General features: G+C 40.5%; 1 protein-coding gene across 2 annotated transcripts in view; it reads right to left on the bottom strand.

Annotated features, from left to right (window-relative positions):
• Nucleotides 1-115: 115 nt before the first annotated feature.
• rapgef4a (Rap guanine nucleotide exchange factor 4a) overlaps nt 116-22,062 on the bottom strand; it is a gene marked incomplete at its 5' end in the record, with an annotated part of 31,696 nt that continues 9,749 nt past the window's right edge. Inside the window, 27 exons of one of the 2 annotated variants that reach the window (XM_084544592.1) lie at nt 116-649; nt 775-829; nt 945-1,009; nt 1,133-1,220; nt 1,438-1,488; nt 1,570-1,660; nt 1,755-1,933; nt 2,020-2,145; nt 2,241-2,338; nt 2,898-3,044; nt 3,216-3,294; nt 3,379-3,409; nt 3,595-3,683; nt 4,031-4,181; nt 4,281-4,359; nt 4,736-4,821; nt 6,407-6,522; nt 7,528-7,674; nt 7,770-7,846; nt 7,992-8,052; nt 8,444-8,528; nt 8,615-8,798; nt 8,891-9,012; nt 9,697-9,803; nt 9,911-9,961; nt 11,069-11,133; nt 14,627-14,699. In XM_084544592.1, the coding sequence (XP_084400718.1) occupies nt 522-649; nt 775-829; nt 945-1,009; nt 1,133-1,220; nt 1,438-1,488; nt 1,570-1,660; nt 1,755-1,933; nt 2,020-2,145; nt 2,241-2,338; nt 2,898-3,044; nt 3,216-3,294; nt 3,379-3,409; nt 3,595-3,683; nt 4,031-4,181; nt 4,281-4,359; nt 4,736-4,821; nt 6,407-6,522; nt 7,528-7,674; nt 7,770-7,846; nt 7,992-8,052; nt 8,444-8,528; nt 8,615-8,798; nt 8,891-9,012; nt 9,697-9,803; nt 9,911-9,961; nt 11,069-11,133; nt 14,627-14,699 (2,631 nt within the window). In that variant the 3' untranslated portion in view covers nt 116-521. The remainder of the gene's footprint in view (nt 650-774; nt 830-944; nt 1,010-1,132; nt 1,221-1,437; nt 1,489-1,569; nt 1,661-1,754; nt 1,934-2,019; nt 2,146-2,240; nt 2,339-2,897; nt 3,045-3,215; nt 3,295-3,378; nt 3,410-3,594; nt 3,684-4,030; nt 4,182-4,280; nt 4,360-4,735; nt 4,822-6,406; nt 6,523-7,527; nt 7,675-7,769; nt 7,847-7,991; nt 8,053-8,443; nt 8,529-8,614; nt 8,799-8,890; nt 9,013-9,696; nt 9,804-9,910; nt 9,962-11,068; nt 11,134-14,626; nt 14,700-22,062) is intronic. The other variant, XM_084544593.1, reaches the window with a different exon arrangement.

The raw sequence follows: 22,062 nt of genomic DNA on the forward strand, positions 1-22,062 counted from the left end.
CAAACAATAATCCTCTGCATGCTGATGTCAAAATAAATATCTATCTATATATATATAATTTACTACACATAAGAGTCTCACAAGCTGAAATACGTACAAATATTGTTTGATACAAAAGATATGAAACAACTGAATATCAGGAATACTGAAAACTGGTGTTGTTAAAGCATCACATAGTGTTTACTTTGGAAAATGTTACACAATAATCTGATGAATGAGATCCCCCCAAAGATCCCTAATTTCTTCAATTGTCTGGGTTGGAGATGATATGATGTCTGCATGATATGAGAGGTACTTCACCCGCTAACAATAACTGTTGTTAAAATATCACAAATTACTGTAATAAAGGCTTAAAAAGTCAGGCAAAGGCTTCTGAAACAATATCTCATTATCTGATACGTCATTAGGTCCTTGATGTGATTGCCGTCTGCATTGGAGTTAATTCAAACAAACCCAAGCACATGTTGTGTCTTGTGTCGTGAAGCAGCATCAGAGTGTAACATTTCTGTCCCTGAGTGGTTTCAGGACCTCCGGGGCTCGAGTGCATGAGAGAGCTGAGTTAGCGTCCTTTGGTTGTCGATCACGTTGAGCTGACGAACGTACGTCCAAACGTCGGGGTGGTTTTTGCTGGCCAGCGGTGAATCTGGACCTGGAATCAGAGTTGGAGAATCATTCTTCAACGTTCAGCAGGGAACTGGGATATTTATAAAATGCTTCCACTGACTGATATATTTCATCCAGACATTTCATTGATGACGATCAAGCAGGACTCACTGAATGTCTGACTTCGACAGTATCTCACTATCTTCACTGTGTTAGCTATCATCCGCTGCAAGACGAAGAGCAACAATCAGCAACAAATGTAGGAATTAACTGAACAATAACCAAGAAAAAAGAGATTTACAACAACTGGTTGACTATAATCTGCACCTGCAGACACTCACCATTTTCTCAAAATTGACCAAATTGTCGATAAACGTTTTGTTTCCCTCATGAGTAAATGTCATGTCTGGAAAAAAAGGGGGAGATATTGTAGGTAAAGTTAGAGCTAAAGGGGAATCAATTGAAGCAGGTTAAAGGAGCAATTCAACAGCAAAAGAAAATAATCTGTCATCAAATAAAAAGGTCTGACCTTTGATCAGCAGCGGCATGAAGGGAATGATGGGAGGTTCCAGTTTGGCGACTGTCAGTCGATACGCCCGGTGGTTCCTGGATGGGTCCTGTGGAAACAGTCACACTGTACTGAGATCTGCCGTCGCTGTGTTAAAACAGATCCATCACAGTCCTGACTGAGGCCGATGCAGCAAAACTTGACTCTAACCTGCTGACTCTGCAATAATCCTCATTTTCAGTTCAACTTTTGCTCACACAGAAAACAAAACTTCTAGTTTTGACAGGGAAAAGTAGATTGCTACAAAATGAGTCGTTTCAGCTTACCATCAAGTTTTCAAATTCCCCATAAAACTTTTTGAATTTGCTGGGAAGTTTCTGCGAACATAAATGTCAGAGAGAGGTTAATTTACATCCAAGGTCTTAACGATTTTGACAAGACCGAGCAACGCTACACACCTCCCAGGTCTGACTCAGCCTGCTCACTGCTGGGTTACTCAGTCCCATAATGACAGCAAAGAAGGCGTTCAGATTCCTGTACTCCTTACAGCTTAGACAGGAAACATGAAAAGGAAGTTAGGGCAGCAAATAAACAAGACTGCAATCTTAGAGAGCAGAATGGGCAGTGAAACAAATCCACTTACTGAGCAGCGATCTTGATGAACTTCTTGAGGAGCTGCACTCGCTTGCTGAGCTGAGAACACAGACACATCTCTGTGATCACCCAAAACTGGATTTCGTTAAACCTCCTCAGGAACAGGTCCAGGTTCACGGTGGTTTTCTTAACGTAATGCCTCCCAAATGTGTGGTAGATGAGTTCAAGCTGTAAGGTACAGAAAGAATGCATAGATGTCAACTGGGCCAACTTTATAGGAGACAAATCGGTTCTGTTCAGTCACTCTGTAATACCTCATGCACACAGTTGAAAAGCTCCCAGTCGTAGGAAGTCATGTGGTAAGCCACATCCTTAGAGCTCATCAACTCAAAGCTGGACAGGGACCCTGTAGACGGACCCTCCTGTTCAGGTAAGGGGGTCTAAAAACACAAATAAATACATATACAGAACATACGATGTGACAAAAAGTCTTGGGATTGTGATTATGCCACTTTTTTAAGTGATATCAACACACCAACGAATCCAACTGGTCCCTACGGCAGGCAAACAGTCGTCCATTTATGCTGAGTGTGGAAAACACTGAAACATCGTTGGGCTTAAAGATGGCTTTCTCTGTGGAAAAAGAAGAAGACGAAGAAGAATGTTAAAAACCACAATATAATTGACACTATACGGAAAAATGTTGCTCAGCTCTAATTCAGTTAGGCCCAACACAAGGAGTGCCCGAAATAAGGTTAGTCCTGCTCTGGCTGATGTGTTTAAGGTCAGTTAACCCCTAACTTTTCCTAAAAAGACATGTCATACTCCCACCAGCCAGTCTCAGCTTCGATAGATAGATAGATAGATAGATAGATAGATTGATAGATAGATAGATGGCTCTGTGATTGGCGTGTTTACTTGTTTGCTTGGAAAGTTCACGTCAAGTGTAGACTAAGAGCTTTGTGTTTTCTGGCAAAGACAGTGAAACATCACTGCAGTAAGAGGCGGCCAGTAGCATCAACAGTCTCGTGTTGAATGTTTTGAGAAAAACTCACTGCCATTCACTGTCAGCAAACTCACCACAAAATGCCACTAATTTCCTATTACATCAAATTAGTATACCCCCCTCTTGGGGCTCTCCCTTTTTTCGTCTCCGGTCGTTTGATTAACACGTAGCTGCGGGGCCTCTCACCTCCTGCCGAACTGAGGTTGACCAGGAGCAGGTCCTCCGCCGACCCCAGCTTGTCGGCCACCGCACCGATGACCTCCCTGACTGAGGCAGCCACGTGGACGCGGATCGTGGTGTAGGTGTGGTCGCAGCAGTAGACTTTGAACAGAACTGGAGGTGTGAATCAGAATGAATATGAGACTGTAAGCAAGAAGGAATTAAGGTGTGGCGATGCAAAGATGAATTTGCACAAATGTCTGGAGATGAGAAAGAAGAAACATACATAGTCTAAGGGTTTTCTGTGTTCTCAGTCATACACTAATGTGCATGTTCTTCACTCACTTTCATCGTTATTTTTGATGGGCTGGCGTTTCTGGAGCTTCTCCTCTCCCATGCTGAACTGCCGCAGCAGAACCTTGTGCTGTTACAGAGTTGAACAAGTTCAGGTTCACAAAAATAATAAAACATAAGGAGGTAAACTTTAATTTAAAAGTGTGTGTCATACCCTTTTTTGAGAGGACCTGGCATCTTCTGCACTAAAAGGAAAAATTATGACAACAATAATAAATCCACCGGAAGTTACGTAGGTTTGATCATTTAGTCATAAAGACAAGAAGGAAAAGATTCCTTTGCTCCTTAACAAGGTTTGGATCCTGACCACATACAGTGAAAATATATAGTCTACACATCCCTGCTTAAGCAGCAGAAGACATTAACTTACTTGCGCTTTACAATCCTCTCCAAGTCTGTTAGTTGATCCCTGAGAGCTGGAAGAACTTTTGCATCACTAGACACTGCCATGAGAAACTCCTGCAAAACACAAGCGACGCTCAGTAAAGGAAGCAATGAACGCATACAAGTACAAAATGTAGGAAAGAAACTCAAGTTAGACACAGATTTATCACCTCATTAGTCATTATCATGTTTTAATTATTTAAGGAGAGCCGATGTATTGTGATGTCCACAGAATCTTTGTTCTGATTGGCTCATAGTTTGTGATTGTAACTAATAAATTTAGCAACAGTAAACTTGACCTATTAATTGCTATTTGAGTTAATGAGAGTTCACTGTAACTGTTACCTTACCCGTAGAAAGCCTAACATAGATGAACTATTCTGTTCCTACAGCAGAGTTTAGACCCATATCTATAGGCTGACCTCGAGGAAGGCAACCGAGACGTCGTCCTGCTGTAGATTATCTCCATGCACAGCTGCCCATTGCTTCACCAGGCGGATCACTCTGCGCTTGTTGTTAAGTGTGTAGTCCAGCTTCTCCTGTTCAGAGCCCTGCGAGGCCTGGGAATGGTAGCTGCACAGCGGTTTAAGATCACGCTAACGTCATTCTGTGAGCTTTGGTTCTCAAGTCAACATAAGAAAACCTACAGTAGTACGGCATAGCAAAGGATACTGAGCTATCAACGCTGGGCATAGCTGACTGTTTGGTATGAAGACACAGTGCATGAGCACAAAGTCATCTAAGGATGAATCTGCGGGGAGAGAGAAAACAAAAGACAAAAAGCTCATGTCAAACACCTGCGTTACCGGTGTAGGAGCACATCAAAGAGCATCATCGGGTCTCGATCCACATGGCCCTGTCTCTGTCACCTCTGCGGGCAAATGAAAGCCATATGTATCCACACAAGCAAGAGTAATTAGATCAGCTCTGTGATGTGTGGCTAATTATAGACAAGAACAATCGGGTCAGCTCAGATCAGCCGGGAGAGGACAGAGCCAGAGACAGCGGAGGAGAGAATAAAAACGCTGCATAGGTGAAAACCCTTCACAATAAAAGATCATCATATTGATATATTGTATTAGATGACACTAATCTGACATAAGGGATGTGCCATGGCGGGGCAGTACCTGACTCTGTGAATTGAGAATCCAATCGCATCATTTCGAGGAGGTGCTCCAAAATCTTCTCCGGCGTTCCAGACATCACCTTGTATCTAGAGCACCACAGAATAAAACACACCCTTTTCTAATCAAGAAACACCGGCTCTTAATGCTTAATGACACGGCCGCGGCCCTCGACTGATTTATGTTACTTGAACGCGTGTCTTGTGATTGCTTCATTTGATAACAATCCTATTTACAATCAGTGTTCTTGGACAGCTGAAGATGAAGGGGAGTCTGGGCTAAGTGCCACGAGAAAAGCCACACACAAAAAAAAAATGTAAGGGCATCTTCTATGTGAAGGAGAATCAACACTATCCAGCCTCGGTTGTTTTCATTACTTGATAACAGCGTGACAAGAGGGAGCTACACAAGCAATGCTGTGTCTTCCCCACTCATGGGGGAGAACACAGTCTTGACACTCTCATGTGTGAGGAGCGGAGTTGATTAGAGGGTGACCCCGAACAAGTAATTGTGACTTGCCAGGGCTTCTTTTCCCCCTTGGAGCTAGGCCATCATTACCATTAATACGTCTCTCTATATTACAGCCACTGTGGTGCAGTGACAGATGCCTCTATTAAGATAACACTCGTTGGATGCAGTGCGCCAGATTGTGCTGCTTGAGCAGTATTCACTAGAAACTAGTCGTTAAGTGTAAGGCTTCACACAAATCCAGTGAAAAGACATGGAGCAACAAACATGGAGCATCTGTAACACTCTCGCATTGTTGTCCAAAACCTAAAAAAAAACTTTACTACATGAATATCTTATTTTAAAGGGGAACTACTGGTTTTTACAACCTGGACCTTATTTCTGGCATAAAATATGATCGTTTACTCGCCCATATAACTTTGGTGTCATTTTTAGTCCTTCGGAAGATATTTAGCTCCAGTGGAGTGCTACGTATATCCATATAGTGGGAGTGATTGGGGCACCGAAACGCAGCCTCTAAACGACTCATTATCTGCCGCGAAACTCGTTCATTTCACCAATATTTTGTTATCATACGCTAGTGCTATTCAACATTGAGTCCGGAGTAACCTGTTATCATCATCCGGGGTCTGTAGATTGACCTACTAACCTCTGACCTGGGTGATGTCATCTCTGAGTGCTGCGTGCACCCGCGACGGTCGGCTTGTTTACCTGTAATTTACTACTGCTAGTTTTTTGCAACATGGTTGAATATTTGGCTGCACATCTGCGAATAGATAACAGGTAACTCCGGACTCAACGGGGAATAGCACTAGCGTATCATAAGAATATATTGGTGAAATGAACGAGTTTCGTGGCAGATAATGTGTTATTTAGAGGCTGCGTTTCGGTGCCCCAGTCACTCCCACTATATGGATATACACGGCGCTCCATTTATTTAAAAAAAAACACACACTGTCCAGCTGTTTTAGGGAATTATTCATCTTTCTTCTAAGAAAATTAAATTAAATATTAGAGAACATTTTTAACCAAATTTAACAGAGGACCAAATTCACACACATTTTTGGTCTTTTTATGAAATCTGTTGAAATATACAACATATTTCTTTTTCACTCCTGATTAGAGTTTAAAGTCGGAACAAGTATAACAAATATAGCTCCGCCCAGCCCTAATGTGCGTAGTGCACTGCATGAAGGGTACATTTACTTGTAATGAGAGGCCGAGGATCCCTCGACGGAGGTTCGACTGCTGCTGAGGCTTTTCTCTAACACCAGAACGTCCTGACCGTGCTCCTTCAGACGCACAGTGTTGGCCTCCACGTCCTTTACATGCACACACATGCACACAAACACATGTACAAATTTCGAGTTGGGCATTTTCGTATTATGATACATGACTTCCATAGATGCAGTTAGACTTTGTTAAGACATAAGATCTGATGTAGACAGCTAAACCCTAATAAACAGCTGGGATAATGTTTACAGTAGACGCTGTGAACACGAGCTGTCTCTTCCACAACTAAGTGAGAATGGTATGCCTTACAACAAATGTTTACATCATGGAGGAATTAGCGCAATAGTTCAGTGGACAGCCAGCACACAACCACACTAACCTTAGCAGGCAGAGGTTTCAACAAAGTTCCTGCTAGTGTAATAATAGATTTAAGTTGATTTTTGTCTAGAATACAAAGCACAAACTACAAGCTCAAAACTACTTCGGGATCTAAGTTATTTCCCCGACCTTCCCCTTAAATTAACTGTTCTATTTCTATTTTCTATTTCTAGTTAAAAATACATAGTATCACAAAAATGACGAGCATCAGCCAAAAACTTTGTTCAGAACCAAAGCAATCCCATTTGAAAAGACTCTGGACAAAAATCTTGGCAACATCTGCAATGTTTTAACTTTGTTTTAATATTTTGAGATAACTCCATGAGGTGACTTTAACCAGCTTAAAGCTACATGAGAGGTCAAATACATCTGATTTGATCACATTGTCTTACACTGTTATGCATCCTGCACAGACCTGCCGGAGCATCACCGCATATTAACAAAACAAATCTCTGCTGCTATGTTCCATTTTAAGCAGGAAAACGACAGAGCTCCCAGATGGAGGCTTTCCACACAACAAGTTTGCATCCACAGACAATTAACCCCAAATCGGTAAAACAGGTCATTATCCACATATTTCATGTTAAGTGGAATGACTAAGCTGATGGGTGCAGCCCTAGCGTGCAATCTCAAACGGCTGCATTACTGGGGTTTTGCCAACAGAGGGAGGTATTGGTTATTGTTGCTACTGAAATGGCATCAAAGCGGAAACTCACCCTCAAAATCCTGTTGAAGTCCTCCTTGTCTACTCTCAGGAAATGACAGTTGTCCTCTCGCAGGACAATGGAAGCGGCGCGGGGGGCGTCATTGACCAGAGCCAGTTTCCCAAAGTCATCTCCCTCGTGAAGAGTGCAAACAACACCCTGCGCAGGATGGAGTACAGTTACTGACTCAGTGCTCTGGTTGGGAAAAACACAATCATCTTGATGCTTTTAATCTCATCTGGAGAAATACTCACTTTTCCATAGATGACAACATTGACTGAGCCCTTTAAAATAATGTACCATGACGTGCCCTCCTCTCCTTGACTGAACACTGGGAGAGAAAAGAAAGAAACACTCTAATACGGGCTATTTTAGACTGGTTAGTATTTGGGTTCATTCACTCATTGGCTAAATTTAATTCACTATAAATCAGTTTAATTTGGGTGATCCCTTCATTGGATTCTAATATTACTTACACACTGTTCCAGCCTTTGCATGGGACTCAAAGATCAGCACACCCGCCAGCTCTCTCTTTACCTGTGCAAGCAGGGGAGACATATTTATAGCTCCAGGGGATCAATGTGAACAGAGACTATTACATGTGTATGTGTGCAAACTTTCCTGCCAGTCAAACCCCCTCTGGTGTTTTCTTATAACTGAATACCAGGTAAAATCCAAACTAAAAGGCTTTTCAAAGGCTCACATGGAACTTGTCTTTGAATTTGAATGAATCCCGGCAGCAACACATATTGATGATTTTACTTGAAGAACAGGTATTAAACGGAGGGGAAAACAGCTTTGAGTTGTCATGCTTGCATCTTTCCCCTACAGTTACCACTCAAAAGTGGCAAAAAAAGGTTTTGAACCAGTTTTCTCTGCACAGTGACGGGATTCCTGTGACTACATAAGACAGAGAACCTGTACTCACAGTGGTGGACAGGTGTGATAAGGCCTTAATATGAAGCAGCTCTTCATAAATGATCTCCAAATCGTCTGCTGTTCTTTCAGAAGGACTAGAAAACAGAAAATATGTGCAAAGAATCATGACAGAATCACTTCATTTCATATTGCTTTAATGATTTCTGCTTGAATGTCGTACTGTTTCCTCAGAATCATCCTCATATGAGCGTCAGGTCCAATCTGCGAGAGGAGAAGCAGAGTGTCCTGCAGCTCCTCTTGGCTCTCCTTCCTCTCCTCCTCGCTGGGCAAAGGAGCATCCTCCCGCTCGTCGTCCAGGAAGCGGTAGAAAAGGTACTTGTCCTGGAAGCTCAGCTCTTGGTCCACTGCGTCACAGTAAAACAAACAGCAGGGTTCAAATTTAAAACCTCGCGTTGGCACGTATGCGTGTGCAGACAGATATCACACAGAGCCTCACCGTGGTTGAGAACACCTTCCTCCAGCAGCACCTGCCACATGCCCACAGCCTGAACACGAGAGTGGACGCATGAGCTCTGCTGCATTTGCCAGTCCACTAATTCTGTCCCGACGCAACACTGCCTAGGAAGGACAAGAGTCTCTATAAGATCCGATGCAAGGCTGAAAAATTATGCAATGTGTTTATAATCTGATTTTGCTTTGTTGTCGGTTTGATCTTTTATTAACTGACTCTGCTCATGATTTTTTTGTTGTTTTCTCTTGTTCTCCTGAACAGTTAACACATTTTTGCCATAAAGGAGTATTTATATATATTTATTTTTTTTGAAATTTTTATTAGTGTTGGGAGGATAACCCCTTGAGATGGACCATCTCGCTTTCGATTACTGTATTCATAAATGGAGGTTATACAAAATAAATACTTTAAAAGGTGTCATTTTTTAGAATAATGACATATGTATTCAATAAAACACCCCCAAAAACAGCTCCAAATCTTAAACAATACATCTTGTGCACGGTCCCAGATATCTAAACTAACACACCAAAATAGCAGCACATATTGATTAATGCAGCTTTGAAATTGACTGAATGTAAAACGCTGCTTCAGTATTCACACAGTATTTATGCATTTGAACTATTTGTCCTTTACGACATTGAGACTTTGGGATGTTGGTCACTCCTGCTAACTACTGTTTCTGTCGTGTAGTTTTTACCCTACCATATGTGTAGGCTATCTTTAGATTGTTGTGTGTGAACAAATTTGCATTTTTGCACTTCTTTCACAAGAGTAACCAGATGCCAACTAACCTGTAGGTCTTCAAATGGTACTTCCTGTCTCTGATCATGTGAGGCGCTCTGGAGAGGATGGCGTTACGAATGATCTTCCCCGCCCGGAGGATCTTTTCGGAGGGGACCTGCACAACAGAATCCGATAAATCTCGGTGTACCATGAGTCGTACTGAAAGCCTTCATCAACAAGTAAAGACTGAACCCTACAGACAGAAGCGTTTGGGTTTACTACCTGAGAAAAGCATTTAGGGTGGGGTTTGGTTGGACTTTCAATGAGTGACTTCTGCAAAATAAAACGAAACAAACAAAAAAATGAGAGGAGCTGAAATAATAAAAATAAATAAAGTTAATGGATGACAATCAAACTCCGGCTCTCCTAATGATGCTAAAATTCACAGAAACTAGATGAAGTGGAAGGTTTGCTGCAGGACACAATAGTTGAGTAATTGACAATAGAAGAGATCAGGGAAACAACAACTTGTCAAAGACGTCCAGTTACATAACAGCCGTTTTTCCTCTCGCTAAGAGCGACAGGATGTCTTCTTCACTGCTACTGCATGACTCACAGCTGACATTATGTGTTTGTTGTCTTTATTCTTAATTGAATCACCCTTTCTATAATGTTTCTGAGTCGGTTACAGGAGGCTTAAATGATATGTTTTGTTGCAGATACAGTGCAGCGATGTATGCAGAGTGAGGCCATGGAGTGGTCTGCAGGACTATGACATTAAAAAAGCATTTTGCATGCTTTGCAGAGCAGTGCAACTCATGCATTTATGTGAAGGCTGTAAAGCCTCATCTTTTATTTACAACAAATGAATCCGCTCAGTCACCAATAAAGCCGGGCTTTTATAGCTATTATTCATACACCATACGTTAAAGTATATTAAATTTATGTTTGTTTGTTACATAACAAGAAAGCAAGCTACGGGTTGCTCTTTTTTTTACATAACAGAACAATTGTGTTGTGACTAAACTTCATTTAGGAACATAGCACAAGGCACCATAAATCTGCTCTAGTGCCACGGTATCGACCCAGAAGTCAGGAAACGACAGCAGGGGAAAGGTGGGACAGGAACTGCTCTGGATGGAGACAAGGACTCCAGTCAACCTGTTTATATTTAGACACACTTTAAACAAACTTCACATTCCTCACTTATTTCCATCCATAGCCGATGTGGAAAAGTACATTGTTACGTCAGTCAAAAGTGAAGCAATGACGAAATGAGTTATTATTACCATCACCAAAATTTTCAGTCTCTCTCCCAGACAAGAACATGGCCAGCGTCGTCCCCTCTCTGTCTTTAATCACATGTAGTAACATAACACAATGTAAAGTCCTCTGTGTATTTTACTAATTAATTCATGTGTGTCAGTGTCAATGAATTACCTTATTTTGATGCTTGGAGACGGAAACAAACGAGTTGTTGCTTATGTTCTCTTTGTCCGGCATCCCTGAAGAAAGAAACTCAAACTCAAACTAAAATACTCAAGAAGGAACAACGAGAAACGTTACAACAAGACGTGTGCCTCGGTACATTTGTGTACAAATTTCAAATTAACTAAATACAGAACATAATGCACTTATTTGGTATGAATGTAAAACCATAAAATAAATCAAAATGTTTTCATTTACCTTGCATTTCATGCTGAAATGCTGTATGCATATTCCTTAAAGGGTTTTTGAAGCTGAAAACAGCGCCATCCTCAGTGCTTAATTTTCTTGTGCAGAACCAAATAGAGTCTTCTACAAATTCTTTAGATTGATTATCACTCATTTGAATTTCAACTATATTTCTGTTTTTATTTCATTTCCCTTTAATTAATTGTTTCTTTCCTGTGTTTCATCAGTCAGACAAATATGCCATGATGTATTTTCATTTGTTTATTTTTCTAGCTTCTGTCATTGCCGTGTCGTTATTAATGATGCAGACTTCCAATCACTGACATCCATCTTCACATAGATATACAGATGTATGATATTTTCACACAATTAAATGTGCTAATAGTCTAAACGGTAGATGGGTGTGGTTATTACTTCACCTTAAGAGTTTTAGGCTCTTATTGTTCTGTACACCTTCAATCAGGACACATAGAATAATCACTCAAGACTGATCCCTCACAGATGTGGCTGCAGGGTAGAAATCTTAGCTATTCTTAGAAGTGCCTCTGACGATACTGCAAAACTAGAAACACAATCCAGGCAAAAAGACGGGAAATGTAACATTATTTTGTGGCCGTGAATTCAGAACTACCTTAAACGTACAAGTTCAGATCAGAATCTCATATGAGTAATTTTTGTAGTGAACACTGACAGCACTGACAAACATCTCATCAAACCCACTGTTACGGGCCTGATTGCGTAATCCATTGTATTTCTTTACCTCGGCTTGAGTAGGAGAGAAGAAAGAGGACTTCCATCTGTAGAACTCATATTTGCATTTATATCGAAGAAGAGCCTTTTTTTTTTTTTTTGGAGTGAGCAATCTTCTTGCCCACTTTCAGAATGAATTTCTATTTATATGTTTCGGGCCTGTAGAGAATTAGTCCATATTTATAGTTGTTTTGAGAAGTTAACACGGCTGTCCATCATTTTAACAGTGAAGCTATCATATTAGATGACGCCGCTCATCTAAGTGTCACATCAGTTCGGTCACATCAGTAGGAATGTAGCAGGGAGCGTGGAGGATGAATCTGGGTTTAGACTTTTGTCAGGAGAGAAAAATACTTTTTGGTTTACAGACTTTTCACTGTAGTCGATAACTTGTGTGCCGGTAAAGAGAATGCATGACTGGAGTGAACGAAGCAATGCTGGCTGTAAAAGCACCAAACTGTTCACACCGAAAGTGCTGTAAAAGCACGTAAGAAAACTGTTTAAAGCATGTTTAATTCATGTGTTTTGACCGCTAAAGTTACAAAACCACAGAGATGCTGTGGCCCTGCACACGAGAGTGCATCGGCATCCAGCTGTTAACGCTTGTGTGACCTCCGTCTTTGTGTATCCATGCATACTGTTCATACTGTAAATCCCTGAAGTACTCGACAGTATACTACAAAAATCCTGCAAGCGGTCTCACAGTGCTGCTCAAAAGGCTGCAGTCGTATTTTTATTTTTATTTTTTTAGAGTGTAGGTTTGAGGGTGTGAGTTTTTCTTAAAGGTCTCTCTTTGCATAAATAAATAAAATCTGTCATTAAAGGAGAATTACCGTTTTATACAACCTGGACCTTATTTCTGGCATAAAATACGATCGTTTACTCACCCATATAACTTTGGTGTCATTTGGAGTTGAATAGCATTAGTGTATCATAACAAAATATTGGTGAAATGAACAAGTTTCGCAGCAGATAATGTGTTATTTAGAGGCTGCATTGCGGTGCCCCAGTCACTCCTGCTATATGGATATACGCGGATCTAAATATCGTCCGAATGACTCCAAATGAGTCACAACACAGAAATAAGGTCCAGGTTGTAAAAAACGGTAATTCCCCTTTAAGATATGTCCATAATTTATGAACTATCATTAAAGATACATACTGTAACAATATATAGTAAATCTATTGTCGGTGAACCAGCTGACTCTGGATTTTGTCACTGGACACTGCTGCTCATCATTTTTATGGTGTATGACTCTGAAGCAAGTTAAGTGCTCTGTTTGACCAAAGCCAAGTCAATACGGAGATAACTTGCAACATACAGTAAAAACATGAACAGAAGCATCCGTTCTTATCACAATGAAAGAGGATAAGTGAAGGTCAGACATTAACGGATATGGTCAAGAACAAATTATAGTCTCTTTTATACTAGACTGCTCATTTATAAAAAGATTTTTATAGCCGATAAAAGTATAAACTGAAGAAGAGAAGTTTCTAATTGACTGAAGGTAATCTGCATGCAAACGCTTAAAGTAATTTCATCAAATTCAGATAGCTTTTTCTCATCTCAAACAGGTATCTGCATGTGAATATACAGAATCTGTAGACAAAAGAGAAGATGTTGGTACTTTGAGAGATTTCTGGTTTCCATTTGTAGTCTGAGTAGACTTGACCAACCATGTAGGCATTGACTGCAGCCATTTACATCTACTAGGTGTAAGAGGAAACTGTATGCTGTATTTACCAGCAGGTGGCAGTAGTCTGTATTTGTCAATTAATAAGAGAAACCTGAAGAGCTGGGATCGTGATTGCAATTTATTAGATGATTCTGTTGTGAAAATATTTGTGGATTTGAATGTCCAAATGAAATCAAGATGAAAAATGACAAGAGCCTTCTGTGTAAGCCCTTGAACTTCATCAGTTTGTTTACTTTTGTCACTTTGATTTGTTTTCATGCGCTGTTGGCCAATAAGTCCGCCTAGTGCCAACGATTCAGGGCACACTGCAGAAACTTGGAGCTCAAATGTTCATTGGTTGATGGCCAAGCATCGACCCTTAGGTTGGTGTCACAGCCATTATAGGTGGAAGGCCCTGTCGTATCTTTTTCTGCAAGCAAGCCAATACAGTATCAAGCAAATACCTTAAACAAAGCAGATCGATTGGTTTTACAAATGTTATCAGAGTATAAACTGTCAAGTCATAGACACCGTCTCCAGTCAAGTTGCTGGTCGTACAGGGAGTCTTGGCCTGGGTATCCATTACCTGTTATCTAGAGATCTGCTGGCCTCACTGGAAGCCCCAAAATACTGGCTATTGCCCCCAGAGGCTAAATCCTCAGATGATAGCTGATGGGTTCCCAGATCAGGCTTTTTGTAATCTGTACCATATCTAAGTGACTGTTGTGAAAGCAGCTGAAAGATTTCCAAACGCTGTGATATTTTGTAGTAAAATGTCAGAGCAAAATTTAATTTGAAGTTCAGTGAATGCTTTCAATTTGATAACAGCCTGTCCTGTGTGGAGGATCAGCAATATGTGTGATTGCTGGGTTCAAACCACTCATGTAGCGCTACTTACTGTCAGAATTACAATTGCTTTCCATCACTCCATATGGTGGGGCGAGTAGTCCAGCCATGCAGTGATGATATCTCTATAAGAAGAAAGAACACATTGATTGTGGTCAATGCCTCACAATAAAATATTCATTTTAAACTCGATCACATCTGAAATACAAGCAGAGAGTCTACCGCCACGTTAGCATCTCTTTAAGGCAAAGTTTTAAGCACATCTTAATTTAGCATGTTGATAATGGTATTAAAAGTGAGGTTAATGGATCACCAAAGTGATTATAAGTCACTGTGTGGGGAGCATGAATATGTGAACCAAATTTTATGACAGTTTGTTCAGTATTTTCCAAGTCAATCAATGAGGAAAATCTTTATTCTTAAATACATGAAGTATTTCAGTGTACGACAAAGTGTTGCGCAGACACGATGGACACTGTTAGGACAGCAGCAGCGCTCTAACCGCCGGAAATGAACCTTGTTTTTGTGTTTCATCACTTAATTAACTTGGCAATGCAAAGGGTAATGTGCTGTAACTCAACAGCTGACATTCACAGTTGGTTCAAGTTTGTGGACCAAAATTTACTCATTTCCGTTAGTTCACTGTGTTTAGTTCCAGTTTAGTTTAGAATTAGTTGGAGTCAGGCACCGACAAGATGGTGACAGCCAGAGACACTACACTGAGCTTCAAAACTGCTTTTCATATCCATCACTGAGGGTCAGTCAATTGCTCGAATATGTTGTGTACTCTACAGGGTAGGGTCACTATAGAAAACACACGTACGGTATGTATTCTGTAATTTTTTCCACCAAACTGCGAGTTCTGACTACCTATTCTATTAGACGAACTATAATGAGAAGAACGAAAGTTTACTCTGATAATCATCATGGTAGCATTAGTTTAATTCTCTCTCTGTTTCCCAACATTCCCTGCGCATGTCTCTTTAATGTGTTGTCTAATAAAGGCAGGCAGCCCCCCTCCCCCTGAGACAGGAAATCAACTCCTCAGCCATCACTTGTCTCCAGGCCGTGAGGACAAGAAAAAGTTAATGAGAGTTTCGGGTGTTTGTTGATATTTCATCCTCATTAGTCCTAGCATGCAGATTAAAGTAGGCTTCAATGAATAGTGATCACACAGAGAGGAGAATACCATGAAGGTCATTATCAGACTTATTGTAAAACATAGTTCCGGTTTCAGTTTCTAGTTATCCCTCATTCTTTCTCCAGCTTGTTAGACCACATGTTTCTGTTCGCCACTGACTTTGTAATCCTCAATGCTGTGCAAACTGCAAAGAGCCACCGTTCAAACAGAGCAAGACAAAGACGACTGTACTTGCCTTATAGCATTACTGTTCCCTGCAGCGGAACACGTGTAACGTAATGAAAACCATACAGCGCACTCATGTAAATGTCATGTTGTTGTTTGCGAGGCTGGGGCACCAAGAGGTCAGTGCAACCGTAGCCGACGAGTCGAAGCAGAACGTTGCCTAATACCCCATGACAAGATCCATGGGTCAATGTGGAACGATTTTTCCATAACGTCTAATGCTAGAAATCCCGCTCATCACTTAAATCAATTTATCCCATAGTACTTTTTGCCAAGTGTATACTTTATTTTATCGAAAGCTCTTGATGCCTTGTTGATTTCATTATGTAATTATAAAGTATTGCAGTGTACAGTAACCCTATACGCTGCAGTGTCTCACTGTTATTTCCAAGCTGAACTCGGACCACCGTATTTAGATGGTAAGAACATACAGCTTTAGTTGCATATGTTCGTTGTTATATTTATAATCTTATCCCTCCACATTTAGGTGTAATATAAGAGACCATTTATTCAAGTGCTGAGCCTTTGTACTTTTGTACTGTTTCCATTTTAAGCTACTACTTTATGCTTAGTACTACATTAAAGAGGCAACTAATGCCCTTTCTGCCCCACTACATCTTTCTACATCATTCTCTAAAGATTAAATTTATTGAACAGTGGATAATATAAAAAGCTTTTAAAATACAGGACCCTTTTGGCTCCTGACATCTTAAAAAAAAAGCCACATTTCAGATGTCGAGAACAGCTCCACCACACACATAGTCGGTTTAGCTTCTTAACTTCTCACATGCTTTTATTTTAAAACAAGCTCAAGTGATCCACCATCTCAACAAAAGATCAGATATTAGAGTCCCACGACTGCAAAGAGATTTGTCAGTCAGAACTTCTCAGATTTATCTGCTGTCCATGTATACGAAACACAAAGTAGTTCAAACTAGCTCCAGCTCCAGCAGCTACAACCCTAACATGATGCTTAAACACATCAGTATTAATAATATAATTATCTAATATAATAACATTAGTCAGAGGGACCAAATCAGTGCTTTTACTTTAATAGTTTAACTATGTTTTCCTGCTGATACTGCTGATGTACTACTACTTAAGTAAATTTTTTTATTGAGGACTTTTACTTGTGATTTGCTCTATTTATGTTTTAAATCAGAGGTCTTCAACAGACCCCTAGGGGGTCCGCAGAGGTACTGCAATGTTTTGGTTGATTAGACATTTTTTTTTATATTCCCCCTCACAATTTCTTTCCATAAATTTAAATGTCTTTAAATACACATATACATAAGTAGGGGGCCCCGCCCCATCTCTATATCAGTTTGGGGGTTCTTGGCCTGGCAAACGTTGAAGACTCCTGTTTTAAATTATTTTTTCCACCACTGTGTCCTGTTTTTCTTTTGTCCATGAATTAAACATTATAACATATGGTCTCTCCTCTGAAAGCCACTAGGTAAGTATATGCAAAAACTGCTGTCATGGTTAAGTCACCAGTGAGTAACTGTAATTTTAATAATAAAAGCTAAGAGAGAAAACATTTGATCACACAATCGACCACATATACATGTATATCGCACTAATACGAGCTCATTCTTTAAATTTGTCAGGCAGATTGATGGCTCAATAATAGTTTGGTGAATAAGAGAAACAAAAACTGATTACGTGCTGCAGCTGCTACATTCTAGGTCAATAAAAAGCTGATTGAGGACCACTTAGTGCCAGTCCACTTCTCTCTACCTTCCTATCTCCTGGCCAGGGGTAGATTGAATGAAAGCAAGAACCCTAGAGCCGTTTGCTCCCTTGATGCCAACGTACACAGAGGTCATGTTTTAAATTCAATTCTATCCTCTGAAGTCAGTTAATCACTTTAGCAACCCCTTAGGGGAACACAGCTTTTACCCTCAATTAAGAAAGCGTTTGGAAAGGCCCCAGTGACCCCGGTTACTAAAATGAGATCTGATTCACAGGGATATTAAAAGATATAGATTAATGTCATCATCGAGCCCGGATTATGAAAATGTGTCTACTGCAAACAACATATTTAATTATTCATAGTTAATCAGTGCAAAAGCATTGAAGCCATCAGGGGGACATCAACAATCCTATCAATCTTTGCGGACAATTAAAGGATTTAGGATTAGGGAGGAGCACTTAAGCCGAGGAGAGCATGAACAAATGAACTCAACCCCTCTGAGCCAATAAAGCCGCTCTCCCTGAGGGACTGAATCCAATATGCAGGGTGGGAGTGTTGCTTTAGTCGAGGATTAGGACCATTGTCAGGTGTGTAAAAAGCACTCAGTTTCTATTTTGTTAGTAATGATGTCCATGAGGCTTCTGTCACCACCACACAAGCGTCATGTGCTCGCTCTAAGGCCATTGAATACAACAGAAACCTCTACTTTTGACTTGGCTCGCTCAAACCCGTTGCTTGCACAGTGGTACGCATTGCAAGTAATTGGCCAACACATTTAAAATAATTTACTGATAAATCAAACAAATTAAAATGTGTTGATGTGGGATTTTTTAAGGCGCTGACTGGTGATTTTTATTTTCACAAAGCCAGACTTGCTGTCTCTACCCATATTTAACTGGCAGACATTAAAGATGTCTGGTGTCATCTAACTGTCTGAAGGGAAGAAAAACAAGCACATCTCCCAAAATGTCAAACTGATCCTTAACGTTCGTGAATCAGTCTGATTACTCACACACTGGCCTTAATAATTTTATTTTTTTTCCAGATTATTGGAGCATAAAATCAGATCACACATCAACTGCAAAACAGCTGATGTGCAGAATTATGATCAGATGTAATAAGTACAAAAGGCATTTCTAGGCTTGTCTATGCAGACTTCAGAATATATGTGCAGGACATTTCCTCTTAAATACTAACTATAATATTCATGTCACAATAAATCCACCATTGTGTCTGACTTGTGCAGCTACTTCCTCATAGTCAGTCTCCTTATAATCGTAATAGTGACAGAAATGTCCCTTGTAGAGGGAGGATGAGATGGTACATGCCTTTTATGATGCACTACACGTCAGCATCACTGACAAATAGACAGTCGCTAGTTGTAAGGAACAAACGTGCTCCACTGGGGCTCTCAGCACAGGAGGCCCGCTGTTGTATTAGTGCTGTTACTGACTGCATGGATTATAGAACAAATAGGATATATCATATAATTCTTCACAGTGTGATATCCAGTCACAACACACAATGTTTTAGTCAGGCAGCTTAGAGTCTGATTTAACTGTTTCCAAGTTCAGAGTTTTTTTTATATTAAACTGATTCCATCACAGCAGAAGATTACGAACTGTTGCTTTGAGAGGATTTACTCCGAGTAGCGTTACAAATGCTTCGTTGTTTGAAGTGATACACTCAGACAGGTGTAGCAGTCTAAATCCCCTCGTATCCAGAAGCCAGGGATAAAAACTAAGGTCTTTGACTCTGAGGGCTCCCCTTGGCAAATTGCAGCCTGATATAAATAAAGACTGTATATAAAGAAGCAGAAACACGGCTTTAACAGCATGTATTCCCTTAGTTGTAAGGGAATTATCTTTAGCAGCTTACACAGCTCAAAGAACATAACAACAATAAAACACACATATGATAAAACACAATGAACGTTTTTCTGAGGTTAGTGGATTTTACTTTAAACGTAAATCTTTTTCACCATTTCCTCTGCGGGCCCGAGTCGGAAAAAAGTCATTTTTACCTCTGGGCGATAATATATATTTCAGAATAAGATCTTCGCTTTCCTCTACTGAGCCAACAACAAAGGAGTTTAAGTGTTTATCAATCAACCATCTTTTTTTCCAGAGTCAGAATTGAGTCTTTACAGCCATGGAAGAACTGTAGATTCATTCCTACTTTTCTTCTTCACAGGCTTGGTGGAAAAGAGTTTGGGTAAACCTTTGAATTTTTTTTTAAAACTGCAGTTGCTCATCTTAATGTGGATTCAGCCGGAAAATGCCTTGCCCATCCAAAAAAAGTGCTGAAGCTGACAGCCACATAATGCTGGAACTGTCAAGATAACCGGGAGCATGAATACGTGCAGCATTGTGGCATCAGAACATTAACACTGAATATGCCATTACAATTATTATAACAGTTAAAAATATACACAGCATATATTTTTGGCGCTACAATCATGGGTAGCATGGTTAACTGTCTACTCATATTTTTCAATTAGAGAATGAATGAGATGCAGCTGACTAATAATAGATGTAGATGATAGGCATATTTCTGAATCATCTAAGTGTATTATTGACAATGATTCTCCTCTCATCATCACACATTTTTCATCCTTACATAAAAGAGGGCTTGTAATAATAGATTCTGTATCCCTCCAGTGAATCTGAGCTGACTTCATGCTTATTTGCTCTCAGTTAATGACTCCTCTGTTCACGGCGGCAGGAGAGCTCTCATATATCCCTTAACCGCGTCCTCTAATCATATGTCGTTTATGTTTCTCCAAACACAAGTGAATAGAATACTGTGAAGAATTGTCTTCAGCGTGCAGCCTGTACGTTACCTGATGCACATGACTGAAACTTCACAGGGTCAACAGATAAGTCTTGACAGATCATTGAAGCTATTAACAAAGTCAGTCATCTCCAGGCATTTTCAGTTCAAGCTCCTCCTCAGTCTGTCACGCTTGAGTACTCTGATGCATTGCGAGCATCACTGTGCATGAATGCACTCCTGTATTTTGAATAAGCCACAACTGATTACATAATCTACAACATAGTGGAAACTGTTCTGTAAGTATCCAGCAATCGTTCTGAACGCTTACAGGCCACTTGGGGAAACAATATGTGGAAGAACGACCCGAGAGTGTTTTGATTTCCCATAAACAGACACTAAGTCAGACACAAGAACCTTTTACTTTTGGAGTTGCAAATTCATAATTTCTCAATAGTTCGGTTCTGCACAGATTTACGGAACCATGCAATTTACAAAATGCATTCAGTTGTTGAAAAGTTTTGCAAAGATTACCTGAAGATGCTATCAGCGTCCCATGCGGCCGGCTGTCGTAGTTAATGCTTGAAAGGTTCTCCACGCCCCCCTAATCCACACGTTTACAAAGACTCCAAGCATGCACGTCCAATTCTGAGAGTGTCACACTAGTCATGGGTCACACTGAACATTGTCCAACATGGTCCAGCTGTGGCTTCGAGGCGCTCTGAGAACAGGGTGAGCAGACCGTCAGCCTGAGCGCTCAGCAGAGTGCCAGTCAGCTGCTGACTTCTTCTGAGCAGCAGTTGCTAGGTGATTACTCAACTCCAGTCATTGAGCACACAGGAGAGCATGCTCGATCTCTCTCTCCCTCCCTCTCACTCTCTCACTCTCTCTCTCTCTCTCTCTCAAGCCCGAGCTACACACACACAATACAGAGTAGTTGCTCATTTTCAGCATGACCACATTCACAAAGCAAGTGCTGAAGCAGACACAGGATGTGATGACCGGCAATCAGGAACGTAAAAAAAGAAATGTGTTGTAGAAAATGCCCCTGCTGCTTCCAGAGTTGGAAGTGTATCATAATCTCATGTTTTACATGAGAAAACTTTAAAGTGGTCTGTTGTTCTTAATCAGAATCTGCTAAACCTGATCCTTACATTCGGGAATTATGATGAAAGACTGCAGCAGTTACACTGTGTTCAGATGAAGATGTGCCGTCTAAAAGCTAATTTTATTGCAAATGTACTTAAAGGTATAATATCCAACAGACAATGCACAGGGTATTTGATCAAGAATGCTGCTGAATTATGCATACACACACACAGAGGCAACAGTGGACAGGACTGAGAACGGACTTCTACTGTATCCACTCTAAACCCAGCTGGACCTTCCGTCATGGTTGTGAAGGGGAGTGGGATTAAGTAACGCCGCTCCCTCTTTTCATTCATTCTCTAGCTCTTCAGCCACTTCTGCTCTCTCTCTCTCTCTCTCTCTCTCTCTCGCTTGTTGACTAAGGATTACAAACAATTAGCATGATGAGGTGTGATCATTTTGGAAGTTATGTCTTTCAGTGTGTAAAAAAAGTAAAGGTCTGAAAGGTTTTCACATATGAAAGCGGCACATGTGAGTTGTAGTGATGAAGAAATGCAGCCTAACG

This window comes from Chelon labrosus (genome assembly GCF_963514085.1).
Source record: "Chelon labrosus genome assembly, chromosome: 5".
In the NCBI taxonomy this organism is placed as follows: Eukaryota; Metazoa; Chordata; class Actinopteri; order Mugiliformes; family Mugilidae; genus Chelon; species Chelon labrosus.